Below are 19,665 nucleotides of genomic sequence, written 5' to 3'. Positions count from 1 at the left end.
GATGACGTACCGCATGTCATCACAGGAAGCGCTGTTACTAATTAGATAGATGCCGGGAAAGGAAGGACATTGAAGCAGCGCGGGTTCGGCGGAAGCAGGTGAGTTATTACTATTATGTCCGCTCCCCCCGCTCCTGCGCCCAACTCATGCCGCCCATACCTAACTAACCTAAACTGCGGGATCCTACCTAACACCTATATTGCGGGGCACCTACCTAACTAACCTAAACTGCAGGAACCTACCTAGCTAATCTAAACTGCAGGAACCTACCTATTTAACCTAAACTGCAGGAACCTACCTACCTAACTAACCTATACTGCGGGAACCTACCTAACTAACCTATACTGCGGGAACCTACCTAACTAACCTATACTGCGGGAACCTACCTAACTAACCTATACTGCGGGAACCTACCTAGCCAAGCTATACGCCGGGAACCTACCTAACTATCCTATACTGCCGGAACCTACCTATATAACCCATACTGGGGGAACCTACCTATCGAACCCATACTGGGGGAACCTACCTATCAAACCTATACTGCGGGAACCTACCTATCTAAACTATACTGCGGGAACCTACCTATCGAACCTATACTGCGGGCACCTACCTATCTAAACTATACTGGGAGCACCTACCTATCTAACCCACACTGGTGGCAACTATACAGGCTACCCTATACTGGAGGCACCTACGTAGCTAACCTGTACAACCTGTACTGTGGGCACCTATGCCTGGCTCCATGGGGGGGGATTTTCCCTTTGAAAATCAACAGGTGAATTTTGATTGGCTATTATAGGTTCCACCCACTTCCCTGAAAATTAATCTTAGTCACCCAGTGACCATCTTGGCAAAGTTTGAGATCCCTGCCATTAACAGTGAAGAAGGGCTGCAGTTTACATTTTCCAGTGAAATTTGTTTTTGGCTCTGCCCACTTTTTGTAAACTGGACACACAGTCACTCAATGACCATGTTTGTGAGCTTTGGGTCCTTGGCATCAATAATTTGTATTTTCCCAGTGAAATGAAACACATCTGATTGGCTGTTTGTGGCTCTATCCCAGGCATGGGCAAACTTGGCCCTCCAGCTGTTAAGGAACTACAAATCCCACAATGCATTTGCCTTTATGAGCCATGACTGTGGCTGTCAGACTCCTGCAATGCATTGTGGGACTTGTAGTTCCTCAACAGCTGGAGGGCCAAGTTTGCCCATGCCTGCTCTATCCCCTTTTCTGAATTTGAACCCCAGTGACCCAATGACCAACTGTATCAGGTTTGAGGATTGTGCCATTAATAGTGCAAGAATGGCAGCAATTTTAATATTCCCTTTGAAAATCAACAGGTGAATTTTGATTGGCTTTTTGTAGGCTCCACCCACTTTTCTGTATAATAATCTGTGCCATTAACAGTGCAAGAATGGCAGCAATGTAAATATTCCCCTTGAAAATCAAAAGATGAATTTTGATTGGCTGCTGTACACTCCACTCACTTTCCTGAATATTAATCCTAGTCACCCAGTGGCCAACTGTGTCAAGTTTGAGAACCCTGCCAACAACAGAATGGCTGAAATCAATCTAACAAATCTGATTGGCTGTTTGTGGCTCCACCGCCTTTAGTGAATTTGGTCCCCAGTCACCCAATTACTGACTATATCAGGTTTGAGGCCTCTGCCATTAACAGTGTAAGAATGGTAGCAATGTAAATATTCCCCATGAAAATCAATAGGTGAATTTTGATTGGCTGTTGTAGGCTCCACCCACATTTCTGAATAATAATCCCAGGCACTCAGTGGCCAATTGTGTCAAGTTTGGGAACCCTGCCATGTAAAAAAATAAGTTTCTTGCACCGCCCACTTTTTGTAACCTTGACATATAGTCACTAAATTACCAAGTTTATCAGCTTTGGGGTCCTTGGTATCAATACTTTGTATATCTGATTGGCTGTTTGTAGCTCCGCCCCTTTCTGAATTTGAACCACAGTCTCCCAGTGACCAGCTGTACCAGGTTTGAGGCATCTGCTATTAACAGTATAAGAATGGTTGCAGTTTAAATATTCCCTTTGAAAATCAAAAGTTGAATTTTGATTGGCTGTTGTAGGCTCCACCCACTTTCCAAAATCTTAATCTCATTCACCTAATGACCAACTGTGCAAAGTTTGACAACCCTGCCATTAACAGTGTAAGAATGGCTGCAGTTTATATTTTCCCTGTAAAATTTGTTTTTGGCTCCACCCACTTTGTGTAACCTTGTCACACAGTCACTCAATGACCAATTTTGTGAGCTTTCAGGTTCCTGGCATCAAAAATGTGTGAATGGAAGCAGTTTATCCAGCAAAGAAATCTGATTGGCTGTTTGTGGCCCCGCCCCTTTAGTGAATTTGGACCCCAGTCACCCAATGACTGACTGCAGCAAGTCTGAAGCCTCTGTCATAAACAGTGTAAGAATGGCAGCAGTTTAAATATTCCCTTTTAAATGCAATAGGTGAATTTTGATTGGCTGTTGTAGGCTCCACCCACTTTCCAAAATCTTAATCTCATTCACCCAGTGACCAACTGTGGCAAGTTTGAGAACCCTGCGATTAACAGTGTAAGAATGGCTGCAGTTTACATTTTCCCATTTAAAATGAATGGCTGAATTTTGATTGGCTGTTTTATGCTCCGCCCGCTTTTCCTGGATTTGTAACCTCAGTCACCAAGTGACCAACTGTGCCAAGTGTGGGGACTCTGGCTTGATTACTGTGAGAATGGCAGCCTTTTACATTTTTTCCATTGACTTGAATAGGTGAAATCTGATTTGCTGTTTGTAGCTCCGCCCAGGTGTGCAGGGGGGACGCGAGACCTCCAGAACCTATCATCCCAGGTAGTAAGGGATCTGTGTACCAAGTTTCGTTCAAAGCGGTCAAGGGGTATTCGAGTGATCGCGACACACACACACACACACACACACACACACACACACACACACACACACACACACACACACACACACACACACACACACACACACACACACACACACACACACACACACACACACACACACACACACACACACACACACACACACACACACACACACACACACACACACACACACACACACACACACACACACACACACACACACACACACACACACACACACACACACACACACACACACACACACACACACACACACACACACACACACACACACACACACACACACACACACACACACACACACACACACACACACACACACACACACACACACACACACACACACACACACACACACACACACACACACACACACACACACACACACACACACACACACACACACACACACACACACACACACACACACACACACACACACACACACACACACACACACACACACACACACACACACACACACACACACACACACACACACACACACACACACACACACACACACACACACACACACACACACACACACACACACACACACACACACACACACACACACACACACACACACACACACACACACACACACACACACACACACACACACACACACACACACACACACACACACACACACACACACACACACACACACACACACACACACACACACACACACACACACACACACACACACACACACACACACACACACACACACACACACACACACACACACACACACACACACACACACACACACACACACACACACACACACACACACACACACACACACACACACACACACACACACACACACACACACACACACACACACACACACACACACACACACACACACACACACACACACACACACACACACACACACACACACACACACACACACACACACACACACACACACACACACACACACACACACACACACACACACACACACACACACACACACACACACACACACACACACACACACACACACACACACACACACACACACACACACACACACACACACACACACGATTTTATATATATAGATTTATATTGTGCCAACACCTTACAAAACAAATAGTGGGGAGCATAGATACACAAGACGTTCAAAACTCTGTACAATCAGGGCATCCAGCAATACAGATACAGACATAGCTTATGTGTGCCTGAGACATCCCCAACACTGGTGCATGCTCATACAGCTCCGGGAATTTAAAATGGAGCTGAACTCTTGCACAGGACAGAAGGAAAAACAGAGAAATGCACCCTGTATGTATTTAGAGAGTTTATTCTGCCTATTTCCCCCCCATCTGTGACTAATCACAGATTGTAATTTGATCTCTCAGCGGTGTCAACTCAGGAATGCCTCAGCAGAGCAGCTCATTTGTAAACACAGGATGTTAACCCTATGTCTGCTTCCATGAAAGCAGGAAGTAGACACATTGCAAAATTTCTATCAGCTGTAACAAAGAAATGTATTTTTTTAAAAAGGTTATTAAGCTGTTGCTTATATTTTAGAGCAGAGAGGAAGTTCTGAGTTCAGGTCCGCTTTACATCCACTTCAATTAAATGCCTTCTTCGGAAAAACAATTGTACAGCGTATGGCTGCCTTTACAGTACTGAGCGATGGAAAACTAGCTAGGTGGTCACACACCATAGAATTTTCACTGTAAATATTTTCAGTTTAAAAACTGCAATACATTTTTCTGACTGATGGAAACAATTTAAAAAAAATCTGACCAATGTACCACACACACGTTCAAATTTCACCTAATTATGTACATGAAGAGATTGACAAACTACCCTACACCATTCAGTTTTCATATAAACTGATCAGAAAAATCCAACAATCCCAATCTTCTTTTATCAAAGAAAAACGGGAAATTCGATCAGACTTCTGGAATGAATGAAAAAAAAAAATCTTTGAATTTTTCTTTACAACCAAATTTTTATTGAATTGCCGTAAAATAGGATCACTTAATTGTATTGTGTGTGGCCACCTTGAAGGTGCCCATTGCTGGTACAATCTCCGGAAGGATCGTCTGTACGATCAAACCGATACCGTAATGGTGCTGCTCTATGAAATTCCAATCCAAATTATTTTCCGGTTGATCACAATGGACGGTCAATCGTTCTGGAGACTGGATCGTTAGTGGGCATCTTCAGTGCTGGTTCACACAGGCGGCTGGCAGGACGGCTCCATTTCTTGCTATGGAGCATCACTTTGCATTCGTTTCTGTCGTTTCGCCATCGCATTGCGTTCTGAGTCCCCTAGGAAGGCACCGGTCTGCACAAATGCAGCTGTATTAAGACGAGACTAGACTGCAGATCTACCATGGCGTTTACGCGAGTGATGCAAACGGCTGTACGGCCTTTTTCCACTACACAGCTGAATCCCAAAAATCGCAAATCGCTAGTGATTTTTAGATCGCCAGGGTTGCTACTTTATCAAAGAAATCATGAGAAGTATTTTCCACTATAGTGATTCGATTTAGAAATCGCAGTCGCTTTCTGGAGCGATTTTATGAGGGATAATGCAATGCAAAGGAAAATCGCAATACAAAATTAATGAAAAATGGCAATGGCTGGCGTTTGTGATTGTGATTGCTAGCGGAAAAGGGCCCTACCCGTCATTTAAAAAAGAGCTTCCATTAAATTTGAGTGGAACAGAGGTTGATCACTTTCAGGGCTGGAACCCACAAGGGCGATATTTTGAGAGTTTGAAAACGCTAGCGTTTTGTAGAAACGCTCAGCTAATGTAAATGGATGGGGCAACTTCCACTGGAGCGATTAGAAAAATCACAAACGCAGGAAATGCAGCATTTTGGGAGCGTTAACGTTTCAATGTTAAGTATGTAATCGCTGGCGTAATCGCTCATCAAAACCTGCACGGAGCGATTTTGCAAGCGTTTTGAAGTTACTGCACACTGTAACAAAATGAAAATTAATTGAAAGGACCAATCAGACTTTAAATCGCTAATCGCTACACAACCGCTGGCAAATTGATACACTTTTTAAAAGTGCTCCCTAAAACGCTCATTAAATAGCTTACAAACTGCTCATACAAAACGCTAGCGATTGCAATTAGCGATAGCGTTTTGTAGTGGGTTCCAGGCCTTAATCATGTTGCTGTGGTCGCCCGCTGAAAACCCAGCATTTACCGCCCGACTGAACCAGCCCTTAGGCTTAAAGTGAACCCGAGGTGAAATTAAACTGATGAGATAAACAATTATATTTATCCTCCTACTCCTAAAAAATGACTTTTTAAGACATCCCAGGATTTTATTTTATATTTAAACATTTAGAAAGTAGGTTGAATGTTTTGTTTTCTCTGCTCGGTTGCAGTCTATTAAGTGTCCCTAAATGAAAATACATGAACTATATTAACCCTTTCTCTCTCCATCTACTCTCAGAAATATGTAGAAAATGTATTTTGCCATAATAAACTTTTATGGTTGTAATTTGCTTATCAGTGACGTTTACTATATTCCTGACAAGGTTCTGACAAGACAGAAGCTGTCATTTCCAGCCTTAAAAATTAACTCTTTCAGGCAGCAAAATAAAAAAAGTAAAACACCCTGGTTATTAATATGTTTAGTACTGTACATACACATGTTTATCTCATCATGTCACATGTCACCTCGGGTACACTTTAAGATCATTGTCTGGTTAAGCCCTTTATAGGCCACTGCACAGCGGGATGAAGCAGCTCGCTGTAATTGGACTGTAAAGCCATTCACAGACCAGTCATGTGCACAATAGGAGGGCGCTATAAAGTACTTACGGTGGGCGGAGGCTTCAGCAACTCTTTTCTCAAGATTCCATCATTCAGTAAAGCCAGAAGATTGGACGCCGAGTAAACTTGAAAACAGAAGACAAGAGGATTAAACACCAAAAGATGCCACCAGCCTCACCCCATCTCCAGCATAGACACCGCTATACACAGCCCATCTCTCTGCATTGCACTGCAGCTAGTTTACTATCAGTACAGGCATAGAGCAACAGCTTATACTGTAGATACTGGAGGGAGCAGAGATCAGCACATGCTGCAGCTAGTTTACTATCAGTACAGGCACAGAGTAACAACTTATACTGTACATACTGGAGGGAGCAGAGATCAGCACGCGCTGCAGCTAGTTTACTATCAGTACAGGCATAGAGCAACAGCTTATACTGTACATACTGGGGTTTGCAGAGATCAGCACACGTTGCAGCTAGTTTACTATCAGTACAGGAACAGAGTAACAGCTTATACTGTACATACTGCAGGTAGAAGAGATCAGCACATGCTGCAGCTAGTTTACTATCAGTACAGGCATAGAGCAACAGCTTATACTGTACATACTGGAGGTAGCAGAGATCAGCACACACTGCAGCTAGATTACTATCAGTACAGGCCCAGAGTAACAGCTTATACTGTACATACTGGGGGTAGCAGAGATCAGCACACACTGCAGCTAGATTACTATCAGTACAGGCCCAGAGTAACAGCTTATACTGTACATACTGGGGGTAGCAGAGATCAGCACACACTGCAGCTAGTTTACTATCAGTACAGGCACAGAGTAACAGCTTATACTGTACATACTGGAGGCAGCAGAGATCAGCACACACTGCAGCTAGTTTACTGTCAGTACAGGCACAGAGTAACAGCTTATACTGTACATACTGGAGGTAGCAGGGATCAGCACACACTGCAGCTAGTTTACTATCAGTACAGGCACAGAGTAACAACTTATACTGTACATACTGGAGCTAACGTAAACCAGCACACACTACAGCTAGTTCACTATCAGCATAGACACAAAAGGAATAACTAAAACTGTACATACTGGGGGGTGTTATAAAGTGGGTACTTTCCATTACAGATTGGAGCCCCACTTTATGACATTTTAAGCACAGTAACACTTTCAAGAAGCGAGGTTGTACTTACTCAGTTCTGACAGCTCGTGGGAATCTGAGAATTTTCCTACAGGAGAGAAGAAGTAATGTTAGACTAGATATGAACACACTGAAAATGGCAACAGTACATTAATTAATATGCTAGTTTATAAACTAGCATCATCTATAGCACTAGGCAATATAGCAGATGTAACCAACTAATCAGGACACAGCTTAAAGCACAAATGTAGTGAGAGGGATCTGGAGGCTGCCATATTTACCAGTTGCCTGGCACTCCTGCTGATCTCTTTGACTGCAGTAGTGTCTGACTCACACACCTGAAACAAGCATGCAGCTATTACAGTCACCCTTCAGCCAGAGCACCTGATCGGCATGCTTGTTCAGGGGCTGTGGCTAAATATTAGAGGCAGAGGATCAGCAGGACAGCCAGGCAATGTGTGTGAAATAAATATGTCAGCCTCCATATCCCTCTCCCTTCAGGTGTCCTTTAAGCCCTGAGATGTTCTCTACCCAGGAGCCGTAACGCTGCTTATTAGTGGACACCAGAAGGAAGATGGAAGACAGGCCAGCAAGGCAGGAGAAATGACAAGGACAGAGTGTTGGACCACAGAATGGTGTCAGTGTTAGGGAACACTGCGATCTGTCATATTTATACAGGGTTGTCATCCTGTTACACAGTACTGTGCAGAGTACATACAATTCCCGCCAGGAGTAAAACAAAACCAATACCTGCACACACTGCAGGACTGGGTGCTGGGGAGCGAGAGAACTGAGTACAATCAACATAATCACAATGAAGGTACCGTAAAATCCCATTATAGTGAACTCTGATATAGTAAACCTCTGGACATAGCCGGCCTTTCACCTGAGCGACCGGAGTGGTCGCTCAGGGTGCCGGGCTTTAAAGGGGGCACCTATAGCTGGCTACCTATACTGAGAGAGGACACCTACTCCTGGCTACCTATACTGGGGGCACCTACACCTGACTTCCTACACTGAGAGAGGACACCTACTCCTGGCTACCTATACTGGGGGGCACCTATAGCTGGCTACCTATACTGAGAGAGGACACCTACTCCTGGCTACCTATACTGGGTGCACCTATAGCTGGCTACCTATACTGAGAGAGGACACCTACTCCTGGCTACCTATACTGGGTGCACCTATAGCTGGCTACCTATACTGAGAGAGGACACCCACACCTAGCTACCTATACTTGGGGCACCTATACCTGTCTACCTATACTGAGAGAGGACACCTACTCCTGGCTACCTATACTGGGGGCACCTACACCTGACTTCCTACACTGAGAGAGGACACCTACTCCTGGCTACCTATACTGGGGGGCACCTATAGCTGGCTACCTATACTGAGAGAGGACACCTACTCCTGGCTACCTATACTGGGTGCACCTATAGCTGGCTACCTATACTGAGAGAGGACACCTACTCCTGGCTACCTATACTGGGTGCACCTATAGCTGGCTACCTATACTGAGAGAGGACACCTACTCCTGGCTACCTATACTGGGTGCACCTATAGCTGGCTACCTATACTGAGAGAGGACACCTACACCTGGCTACCTAAACTGGGTGCACCTATAGCTGGCTACCTATACTGAGAGAGGACACCTACTCCTAGCTACCTATACTGGGAGCACCTATAGCTGGCTACCTATACTGGGGGCACCTATAGCTGGCTACCAATACTGAGAGAGGACACCCACACCTAGCTACCTATACTGGGGGCACCTATAGCTGGCTACCTATACTGAGAGAGGACACCTACTCCTGGCTACCTATACTGGGTGCACCTATAGCTGGCTACCTATACTGAGAGAGGACACCTACTCCTGGCTACCTATACTGGGTGCACCTATAGCTGGCTACCTATACTGAGAGAGGACACCTACTCCTAGCTACCTATACTGGGAGCACCTATAGCTGGCTACCTATACTGGGGGCACCTATAGCTGGCTACCAATACTGAGAGAGGACACCCACACCTAGCTACCTATACTGGGGGCACCTATAGCTGGCTACCTATACTGAGAGAGGACACCTACTCCTGGCTACCTATACTGGGTGCACCTATAGCTGGCTACCTATACTGAGAGAGGACACCTACTCCTAGCTACCTATACTGGGAGCACCTATAGCTGGCTACCTATACTGGGGGCACCTATAGCTGGCTACCAATACTGAGAGAGGACACCCACACCTAGCTACCTATACTGGGGGCACCTATAGCTGGCTACCTATACTGAGAGAGGACACCTACTCCTGGCTACCTATACTGGGTGCACCTATAGCTGGCTACCTATACTGAGAGAGGACACCTACTCCTAGCTACCTATACTGGGAGCACCTATAGCTGGCTACCTATACTGGGAGCACCTATAGCTGGCTACCTATACTGGGGGCACCTATAGCTGGCTACCTATACTGGGTGCACCTATAGCTGGCTACCTATACTGAGAGAGGACACCTACTCCTGGCTACCTATACTGGGGGCACCTACACCTGACTTCCTATACTGAGAGAGGACACCTACTCCTGGCTACCTATACTGAGAGAGGACACCTACTCCTGGCTACCTATACTGGGGGCACCTATAGCTGGCTACCTATACTGAGAGAGGACACCTACTCCTGGCTACCTATACTGGGTGCACCAATAGCTGGCTACCTATACTGAGAGAGGACACCTACTCCTGGCTACCTATACTGGGTGCACCTATAGCTGGCTACCTATACTGAGAGAGGACACCTACTCCTAGCTACCTATACTGGGAGCACCTATAGCTGGCTACCTATACTGGGGGCACCTATAGCTGGCTACCAATACTGAGAGAGGACACCCACACCTAGCTACCTATACTGGGGGCACCTATAGCTGGCTACCTATACTGAGAGAGGACACCTACTCCTGGCTACCTATACTGGGTGCACCTATAGCTGGCTACCTATACTGAGAGAGGACACCTACTCCTAGCTACCTATACTGGGAGCACCTATAGCTGGCTACCTATACTGGGAGCACCTATAGCTGGCTACCTATACTGGGGGCACCTATAGCTGGCTACCTATACTGGGTGCACCTATAGCTGGCTACCTATACTGAGAGAGGACACCTACTCCTGGCTACCTATACTGGGGGCACCTACACCTGACTTCCTATACTGAGAGAGGACACCTACTCCTGGCTACCTATACTGAGAGAGGACACCTACTCCTGGCTACCTATACTGGGGGCACCTATAGCTGGCTACCAATACTGAGAGAGGACACCTACTCCTGGCTACCTATACTGGGGGCACCTATAGCTGGCTACCTATACTGAGAGAGGACACCTACTCCTAGCTACCTATACTGGGAGCACCTATAGCTGGCTACCTATACTGGGGGCACCTATAGCTGGTTACCTATACTGAGAGAGGACACCTACTCCTAGCTACCTATACTGGGTGCACCTATAGCTGGCTACCTATACTGACAGAGGACACCTACTCCTAGCTACCTATACTGGGAGCACCTATAGCTGGCTACCTATACTGGGGGCATCTATAGCTGGCTACCTATACTGAGAGAGGACACCTACTCCTAGCTACCTATACTGGGTGCACCTATAGCTGGCTACCTATACTGAGAGAGGACATCTACTCCTAGCTACCTATACTGGGAGCACCTATAGCTGGTTACCTATACTGGGGGCACCTATAGCTGGCTACCTATACTGAGAGAGGACACCTACTCCTAGCTACCTATACTGGGTGCACCTATAGCTGGCTACCTATACTGAGAGAGGACACCTACTCCTAGCTACCTATACTGGGAGCACCTATAGCTGGCTACCTATACTGGGGGCACCTATAGCTGGCTACCTATACTGAGAGAGGACACCTACTCCTAGCTACCTATACTGGGTGCACCTATAGCTGGCTACCTATACTGAGAGAGGACACCTACTCCTAGCTACCTATACTGGGAGCACCTATAGCTGGCTACCTATACTTTGGGCACCTATAGCTGGCTACCTATACTGAGAGAGGACACCTACTCCTGGCTACCTATACTGGGGGCACCTACACCTGACTTCCTATACTGAGAGAGGACACCTACTCCTGGCTACCTATACTGAGAGAGGACACCTACTCCTGGCTACCTATACTGGGGGCACCTATAGCTGGCTACCAATACTGAGAGAGGACACCTACTCCTGGCTACCTATACTGGGTGCACCTATAGCTGGCTACCTATACTGAGAGAGGACACCTACTCCTAGCTACCTATACTGGGAGCACCTATAGCTGGCTACCTATACTGGGGGCACCTATAGCTGGCTACCTATACTGAGAGAGGACACCTACTCCTAGCTACCTATACTGGGTGCACCTATAGCTGGCTACCTATACTGAGAGAGGACACCTACTCCTAGCTACCTATACTGGGAGCACCTATAGCTGGCTACCTATACTGGGGGCACCTATAGCTGGCTACCTATACTGAGAGAGGACACCTACTCCTAGCTACCTATACTGGGAGCACCTATAGCTGGCTACCTATACTGAGAGAGGACACCTACTCCTAGCTACCTATACTGGGAGCACCTATAGCTGGCTACCTATACTGAGAGAGGACACCTACTCCTGGCTACCTATACTGGGTGCACCTATAGCTGGCTACCTATACTGAGAGAGGACACCTACTCCTAGCTACCTATACTGGGAGCACCTATAGCTGGCTACCTATACTGGGGGCACCTATAGCTGGCTACCAATACTGAGAGAGGACACCCACACCTAGCTACCTATACTGGGGGCACCTATAGCTGGCTACCTATACTGAGAGAGGACACCTACTCCTGGCTACCTATACTGGGTGCACCTATAGCTGGCTACCTATACTGAGAGAGGACACCTACTCCTAGCTACCTATACTGGGAGCACCTATAGCTGGCTACCTATACTGGGGGCACCTATAGCTGGCTACCTATACTGGGGGCACCTATAGCTGGCTACCTATACTGGGTGCACCTATAGCTGGCTACCTATACTGAGAGAGGACACCTACTCCTGGCTACCTATACTGGGGGCACCTACACCTGACTTCCTATACTGAGAGAGGACACCTACTCCTGGCTACCTATACTGAGAGAGGACACCTACTCCTGGCTACCTATACTGGGGGCACCTATAGCTGGCTACCAATACTGAGAGAGGACACCTACTCCTGGCTACCTATACTGGGGGCACCTATAGCTGGCTACCTATACTGAGAGAGGACACCTACTCCTAGCTACCTATACTGGGAGCACCTATAGCTGGCTACCTATACTGGGGGCACCTATAGCTGGCTACCTATACTGAGAGAGGACACCTACTCCTAGCTACCTATACTGGGTGCACCTATAGCTGGCTACCTATACTGAGAGAGGACACCTACTCCTAGCTACCTATACTGGGAGCACCTATAGCTGGCTACCTATACTGGGGGCATCTATAGCTGGCTACCTATACTGAGAGAGGACACCTACTCCTAGCTACCTATACTGGGTGCACCTATAGCTGGCTACCTATACTGAGAGAGGACACCTACTCCTAGCTACCTATACTGGGAGCACCTATAGCTGGCTACCTATACTGGGGGCACCTATAGCTGGCTACCTATACTGAGAGAGGACACCTACTCCTAGCTACCTATACTGGGTGCACCTATAGCTGGCTACCTATACTGAGAGAGGACACCTACTCCTAGCTACCTATACTGGGAGCACCTATAGCTGGCTACCTATACTTTGGGCACCTATAGCTGGCTACCTATACTGAGAGAGGACACCTACTCCTGGCTACCTATACTGGGGGCACCTACACCTGACTTCCTATACTGAGAGAGGACACCTACTCCTGGCTACCTATACTGAGAGAGGACACCTACTCCTGGCTACCTATACTGGGGGCACCTATAGCTGGCTACCAATACTGAGAGAGGACACCTACTCCTGGCTACCTATACTGGGTGCACCTATAGCTGGCTACCTATCCTGAGAGAGGACACCTACTCCTAGCTACCTATACTGGGAGCACCTATAGCTGGCTACCTATACTGGGGGCACCTATAGCTGGCTACCTATACTGAGAGAGGACACCTACTCCTAGCTACCTATACTGGGTGCACCTATAGCTGGCTACCTATACTGAGAGAGGACACCTACTCCTAGCTACCTATACTGGGAGCACCTATAGCTGGCTACCTATACTGGGGGCACCTATAGCTGGCTACCTATACTGAGAGAGGACACCTACTCCTAGCTACCTATACTGGGAGCACCTATAGCTGGCTACCTATACTGAGAGAGGACACCTACTCCTAGCTACCTATACTGGGAGCACCTATAGCTGGCTACCTATACTGGGGGCACCTATAGCTGGCTACCTATACTGAGAGAGGACACCTACTCCTAGCTACCTATACTGGGAGCACCTATAGCTGGCTACCTATACTGGGGGCACCTATGGCTGGCTACCTATACTAGAGAGGACACCTACTCCTAGCTACCTATACTGGGTGCACCTATAGCTGGCTACCTATACTGAGAGAGGACACCTACTCCTAGCTACCTATACTGGGAGCACCTATAGCTGGCTACCTATACTGGGTGCACCTATAGCTGGCTACCTATACTGAGAGAGGACATCTACTCCTAGCTACCTATACTGGGAGCACCTATAGCTGGCTACCTATACTGGGGGCACCTATAGCTGGCTACCTATACTGAGAGAGGACACCTACTCCTAGCTACCTATACTGGGTGCACCTATAGCTGGCTACCTATACTGAGAGAGGACACCTACTCCTAGCTACCTATACTGGGAGCACCTATAGCTGGCTACCTATACTGGGGGCACCTATAGCTGGCTACCTATACTGAGAGAGGACACCTACTCCTAGCTACCTATACTGGGTGCACCTATAGCTGGCTACCTATACTGAGAGAGGACACCTACTCCTAGCTACCTATACTGGGAGCACCTATAGCTGGCTACCTATACTTTGGGCACCTATAGCTGGCTACCTATACTGAGAGAGGACACCTACTCCTGGCTACCTATACTGGGGGCACCTACACCTGACTTCCTATACTGAGAGAGGACACCTACTCCTGGCTACCTATACTGAGAGAGGACACCTACTCCTGGCTACCTATACTGGGGGCACCTATAGCTGGCTACCAATACTGAGAGAGGACACCTACTCCTGGCTACCTATACTGGGTGCACCTATAGCTGGCTACCTATCCTGAGAGAGGACACCTACTCCTAGCTACCTATACTGGGAGCACCTATAGCTGGCTACCTATACTGGGGGCACCTATAGCTGGCTACCTATACTGAGAGAGGACACCTACTCCTAGCTACCTATACTGGGTGCACCTATAGCTGGCTACCTATACTGAGAGAGGACACCTACTCCTAGCTACCTATACTGGGAGCACCTATAGCTGGCTACCTATACTGGGGGCACCTATAGCTGGCTACCTATACTGAGAGAGGACACCTACTCCTAGCTACCTATACTGGGAGCACCTATAGCTGGCTACCTATACTGAGAAAGGACACCTACTCCTAGCTACCTATACTGGGAGCACCTAAAGCTGGCTACCTATACTGGGGGCACCTATAGCTGGCTACCTATACTGAGAGAGGACACCTACTCCTAGCTACCTATACTGGGAGCACCTATAGCTGGCTACCTATACTGGGGGCACCTATAGCTGGTTACCTATACTGAGAGAGGACACCTACTCCTAGCTACCTATACTGGGTGCACCTATAGCTGGCTACCTATACTGACAGAGGACACCTACTCCTAGCTACCTATACTGGGAGCACCTATAGCTGGCTACCTATACTGGGGGCATCTATAGCTGGCTACCTATACTGAGAGAGGACACCTACTCCTAGCTACCTATACTGGGTGCACCTATAGCTGGCTACCTATACTGAGAGAGGACATCTACTCCTAGCTACCTATACTGGGAGCACCTATAGCTGGTTACCTATACTGGGGGCACCTATAGCTGGCTACCTATACTGAGAGAGGACACCTACTCCTAGCTACCTATACTGGGTGCACCTATAGCTGGCTACCTATACTGAGAGAGGACACCTACTCCTAGCTACCTATACTGGGAGCACCTATAGCTGGCTACCTATACTGGGGGCACCTATAGCTGGCTACCTATACTGAGAGAGGACACCTACTCCTAGCTACCTATACTGGGTGCACCTATAGCTGGCTACCTATACTGAGAGAGGACACCTACTCCTAGCTACCTATACTGGGAGCACCTATAGCTGGCTACCTATACTTTGGGCACCTATAGCTGGCTACCTATACTGAGAGAGGACACCTACTCCTGGCTACCTATACTGGGGGCACCTACACCTGACTTCCTATACTGAGAGAGGACACCTACTCCTGGCTACCTATACTGAGAGAGGACACCTACTCCTGGCTACCTATACTGGGGGCACCTATAGCTGGCTACCAATACTGAGAGAGGACACCTACTCCTGGCTACCTATACTGGGTGCACCTATAGCTGGCTACCTATACTGAGAGAGGACACCTACTCCTAGCTACCTATACTGGGAGCACCTATAGCTGGCTACCTATACTGGGGGCACCTATAGCTGGCTACCTATACTGAGAGAGGACACCTACTCCTAGCTACCTATACTGGGTGCACCTATAGCTGGCTACCTATACTGAGAGAGGACACCTACTCCTAGCTACCTATACTGGGAGCACCTATAGCTGGCTACCTATACTGGGGGCACCTATAGCTGGCTACCTATACTGAGAGAGGACACCTACTCCTAGCTACCTATACTGGGAGCACCTATAGCTGGCTACCTATACTGAGAGAGGACACCTACTCCTAGCTACCTATACTGGGAGCACCTATAGCTGGCTACCTATACTGAGAGAGGACACCTACTCCTGGCTACCTATACTGGGTGCACCTATAGCTGGCTACCTATACTGAGAGAGGACACCTACTCCTAGCTACCTATACTGGGAGCACCTATAGCTGGCTACCTATACTGGGGGCACCTATAGCTGGCTACCAATACTGAGAGAGGACACCCACACCTAGCTACCTATACTGGGGGCACCTATAGCTGGCTACCTATACTGAGAGAGGACACCTACTCCTGGCTACCTATACTGGGTGCACCTATAGCTGGCTACCTATACTGAGAGAGGACACCTACTCCTAGCTACCTATACTGGGAGCACCTATAGCTGGCTACCTATACTGGGGGCACCTATAGCTGGCTACCTATACTGGGGGCACCTATAGCTGGCTACCTATACTGGGTGCACCTATAGCTGGCTACCTATACTGAGAGAGGACACCTACTCCTGGCTACCTATACTGGGGGCACCTACACCTGACTTCCTATACTGAGAGAGGACACCTACTCCTGGCTACCTATACTGAGAGAGGACACCTACTTCTGGCTACCTATACTGGGGGCACCTATAGCTGGCTACCAATACTGAGAGAGGACACCTACTCCTGGCTACCTATACTGGGGGCACCTATAGCTGGCTACCTATACTGAGAGAGGACACCTACTCCTAGCTACCTATACTGGGAGCACCTATAGCTGGCTACCTATACTGGGGGCACCTATAGCTGGCTACCTATACTGAGAGAGGACACCTACTCCTAGCTACCTATACTGGGTGCACCTATAGCTGGCTACCTATACTGAGAGAGGACACCTACTCCTAGCTACCTATACTGGGAGCACCTATAGCTGGCTACCTATACTGGGGGCATCTATAGCTGGCTACCTATACTGAGAGAGGACACCTACTCCTAGCTACCTATACTGGGTGCACCTATAGCTGGCTACCTATACTGAGAGAGGACACCTACTCCTAGCTACCTATACTGGGAGCACCTATAGCTGGCTACCTATACTGGGGGCACCTATAGCTGGCTACCTATACTGAGAGAGGACACCTACTCCTAGCTACCTATACTGGGTGCACCTATAGCTGGCTACCTATACTGAGAGAGGACACCTACTCCTAGCTACCTATACTGGGAGCACCTATAGCTGGCTACCTATACTTTGGGCACCTATAGCTGGCTACCTATACTGAGAGAGGACACCTACTCCTGGCTACCTATACTGGGGGCACCTACACCTGACTTCCTATACTGAGAGAGGACACCTACTCCTGGCTACCTATACTGAGAGAGGACACCTACTCCTGGCTACCTATACTGGGGGCACCTATAGCTGGCTACCAATACTGAGAGAGGACACCTACTCCTGGCTACCTATACTGGGTGCACCTATAGCTGGCTACCTATCCTGAGAGAGGACACCTACTCCTAGCTACCTATACTGGGAGCACCTATAGCTGGCTACCTATACTGGGGGCACCTATAGCTGGCTACCTATACTGAGAGAGGACACCTACTCCTAGCTACCTATACTGGGTGCACCTATAGCTGGCTACCTATACTGAGAGAGGACACCTACTCCTAGCTACCTATACTGGGAGCACCTATAGCTGGCTACCTATACTGGGGGCACCTATAGCTGGCTACCTATACTGAGAGAGGACACCTACTCCTAGCTACCTATACTGGGAGCACCTATAGCTGGCTACCTATACTGAGAGAGGACACCTACTCCTAGCTACCTATACTGGGAGCACCTATAGCTGGCTACCTATACTGGGGGCACCTATAGCTGGCTACCTATACTGAGAGAGGACACCTACTCCTAGCTACCTATACTGGGAGCACCTATAGCTGGCTACCTATACTGGGGGCACCTATGGCTGGCTACCTATACTAGAGAGGACACCTACTCCTAGCTACCTATACTGGGTGCACCTATAGCTGGCTACCTATACTGAGAGAGGACACCTACTCCTAGCTACCTATACTGGGAGCACCTATAGCTGGCTACCTATACTGGGTGCACCTATAGCTGGCTACCTATACTGAGAGAGGACATCTACTCCTAGCTACCTATACTGGGAGCACCTATAGCTGGCTACCTATACTGGGGGCACCTATAGCTGGCTACCTATACTGAGAGAGGACACCTACTCCTAGCTACCTATACTGGGTGCACCTATAGCTGGCTACCTATACTGAGAGAGGACACCTACTCCTAGCTACCTATACTGGGAGCACCTATAGCTGGCTACCTATACTGGGGGCACCTATAGCTGGCTACCTATACTGAGAGAGGACACCTACTCCTAGCTACCTATACTGGGTGCACCTATAGCTGGCTACCTATACTGAGAGAGGACACCTACTCCTAGCTACCTATACTGGGAGCACCTATAGCTGGCTACCTATACTTTGGGCACCTATAGCTGGCTACCTATACTGAGAGAGGACACCTACTCCTGGCTACCTATACTGGGGGCACCTACACCTGACTTCCTATACTGAGAGAGGACACCTACTCCTGGCTACCTATACTGAGAGAGGACACCTACTCCTGGCTACCTATACTGGGGGCACCTATAGCTGGCTACCAATACTGAGAGAGGACACCTACTCCTGGCTACCTATACTGGGTGCACCTATAGCTGGCTACCTATCCTGAGAGAGGACACCTACTCCTAGCTACCTATACTGGGAGCACCTATAGCTGGCTACCTATACTGGGGGCACCTATAGCTGGCTACCTATACTGAGAGAGGACACCTACTCCTAGCTACCTATACTGGGTGCACCTATAGCTGGC

The 19,665-nt window shown here is 48.1% G+C and overlaps 1 protein-coding gene across 1 annotated transcript in view; it reads right to left on the bottom strand.

Annotated features, from left to right (window-relative positions):
- Nucleotides 1–19,665, bottom strand: part of PEX16 (peroxisomal biogenesis factor 16) — a 152,976-nt gene that overhangs the window by 80,073 nt on the left and 53,238 nt on the right. The window contains exons 2-3 of the mRNA XM_068259908.1: nucleotides 7,898–7,933; nucleotides 6,749–6,825 (exon numbers count right to left, since the gene is read on the bottom strand). Coding sequence (XP_068116009.1) covers nucleotides 6,749–6,825; nucleotides 7,898–7,933 — 113 coding nt within the window. The remainder of the gene's footprint in view (nucleotides 1–6,748; nucleotides 6,826–7,897; nucleotides 7,934–19,665) is intronic.

The sequence above is a fragment of the Hyperolius riggenbachi genome, chromosome 11, assembly GCF_040937935.1.
Source record: "Hyperolius riggenbachi isolate aHypRig1 chromosome 11, aHypRig1.pri, whole genome shotgun sequence".
NCBI lineage: Eukaryota > Metazoa > Chordata > Amphibia > Anura > Hyperoliidae > Hyperolius > Hyperolius riggenbachi.
Note: the sequence above shows the minus strand (reverse complement) of the source record. Positions and strands in the feature narration are given on the sequence as shown.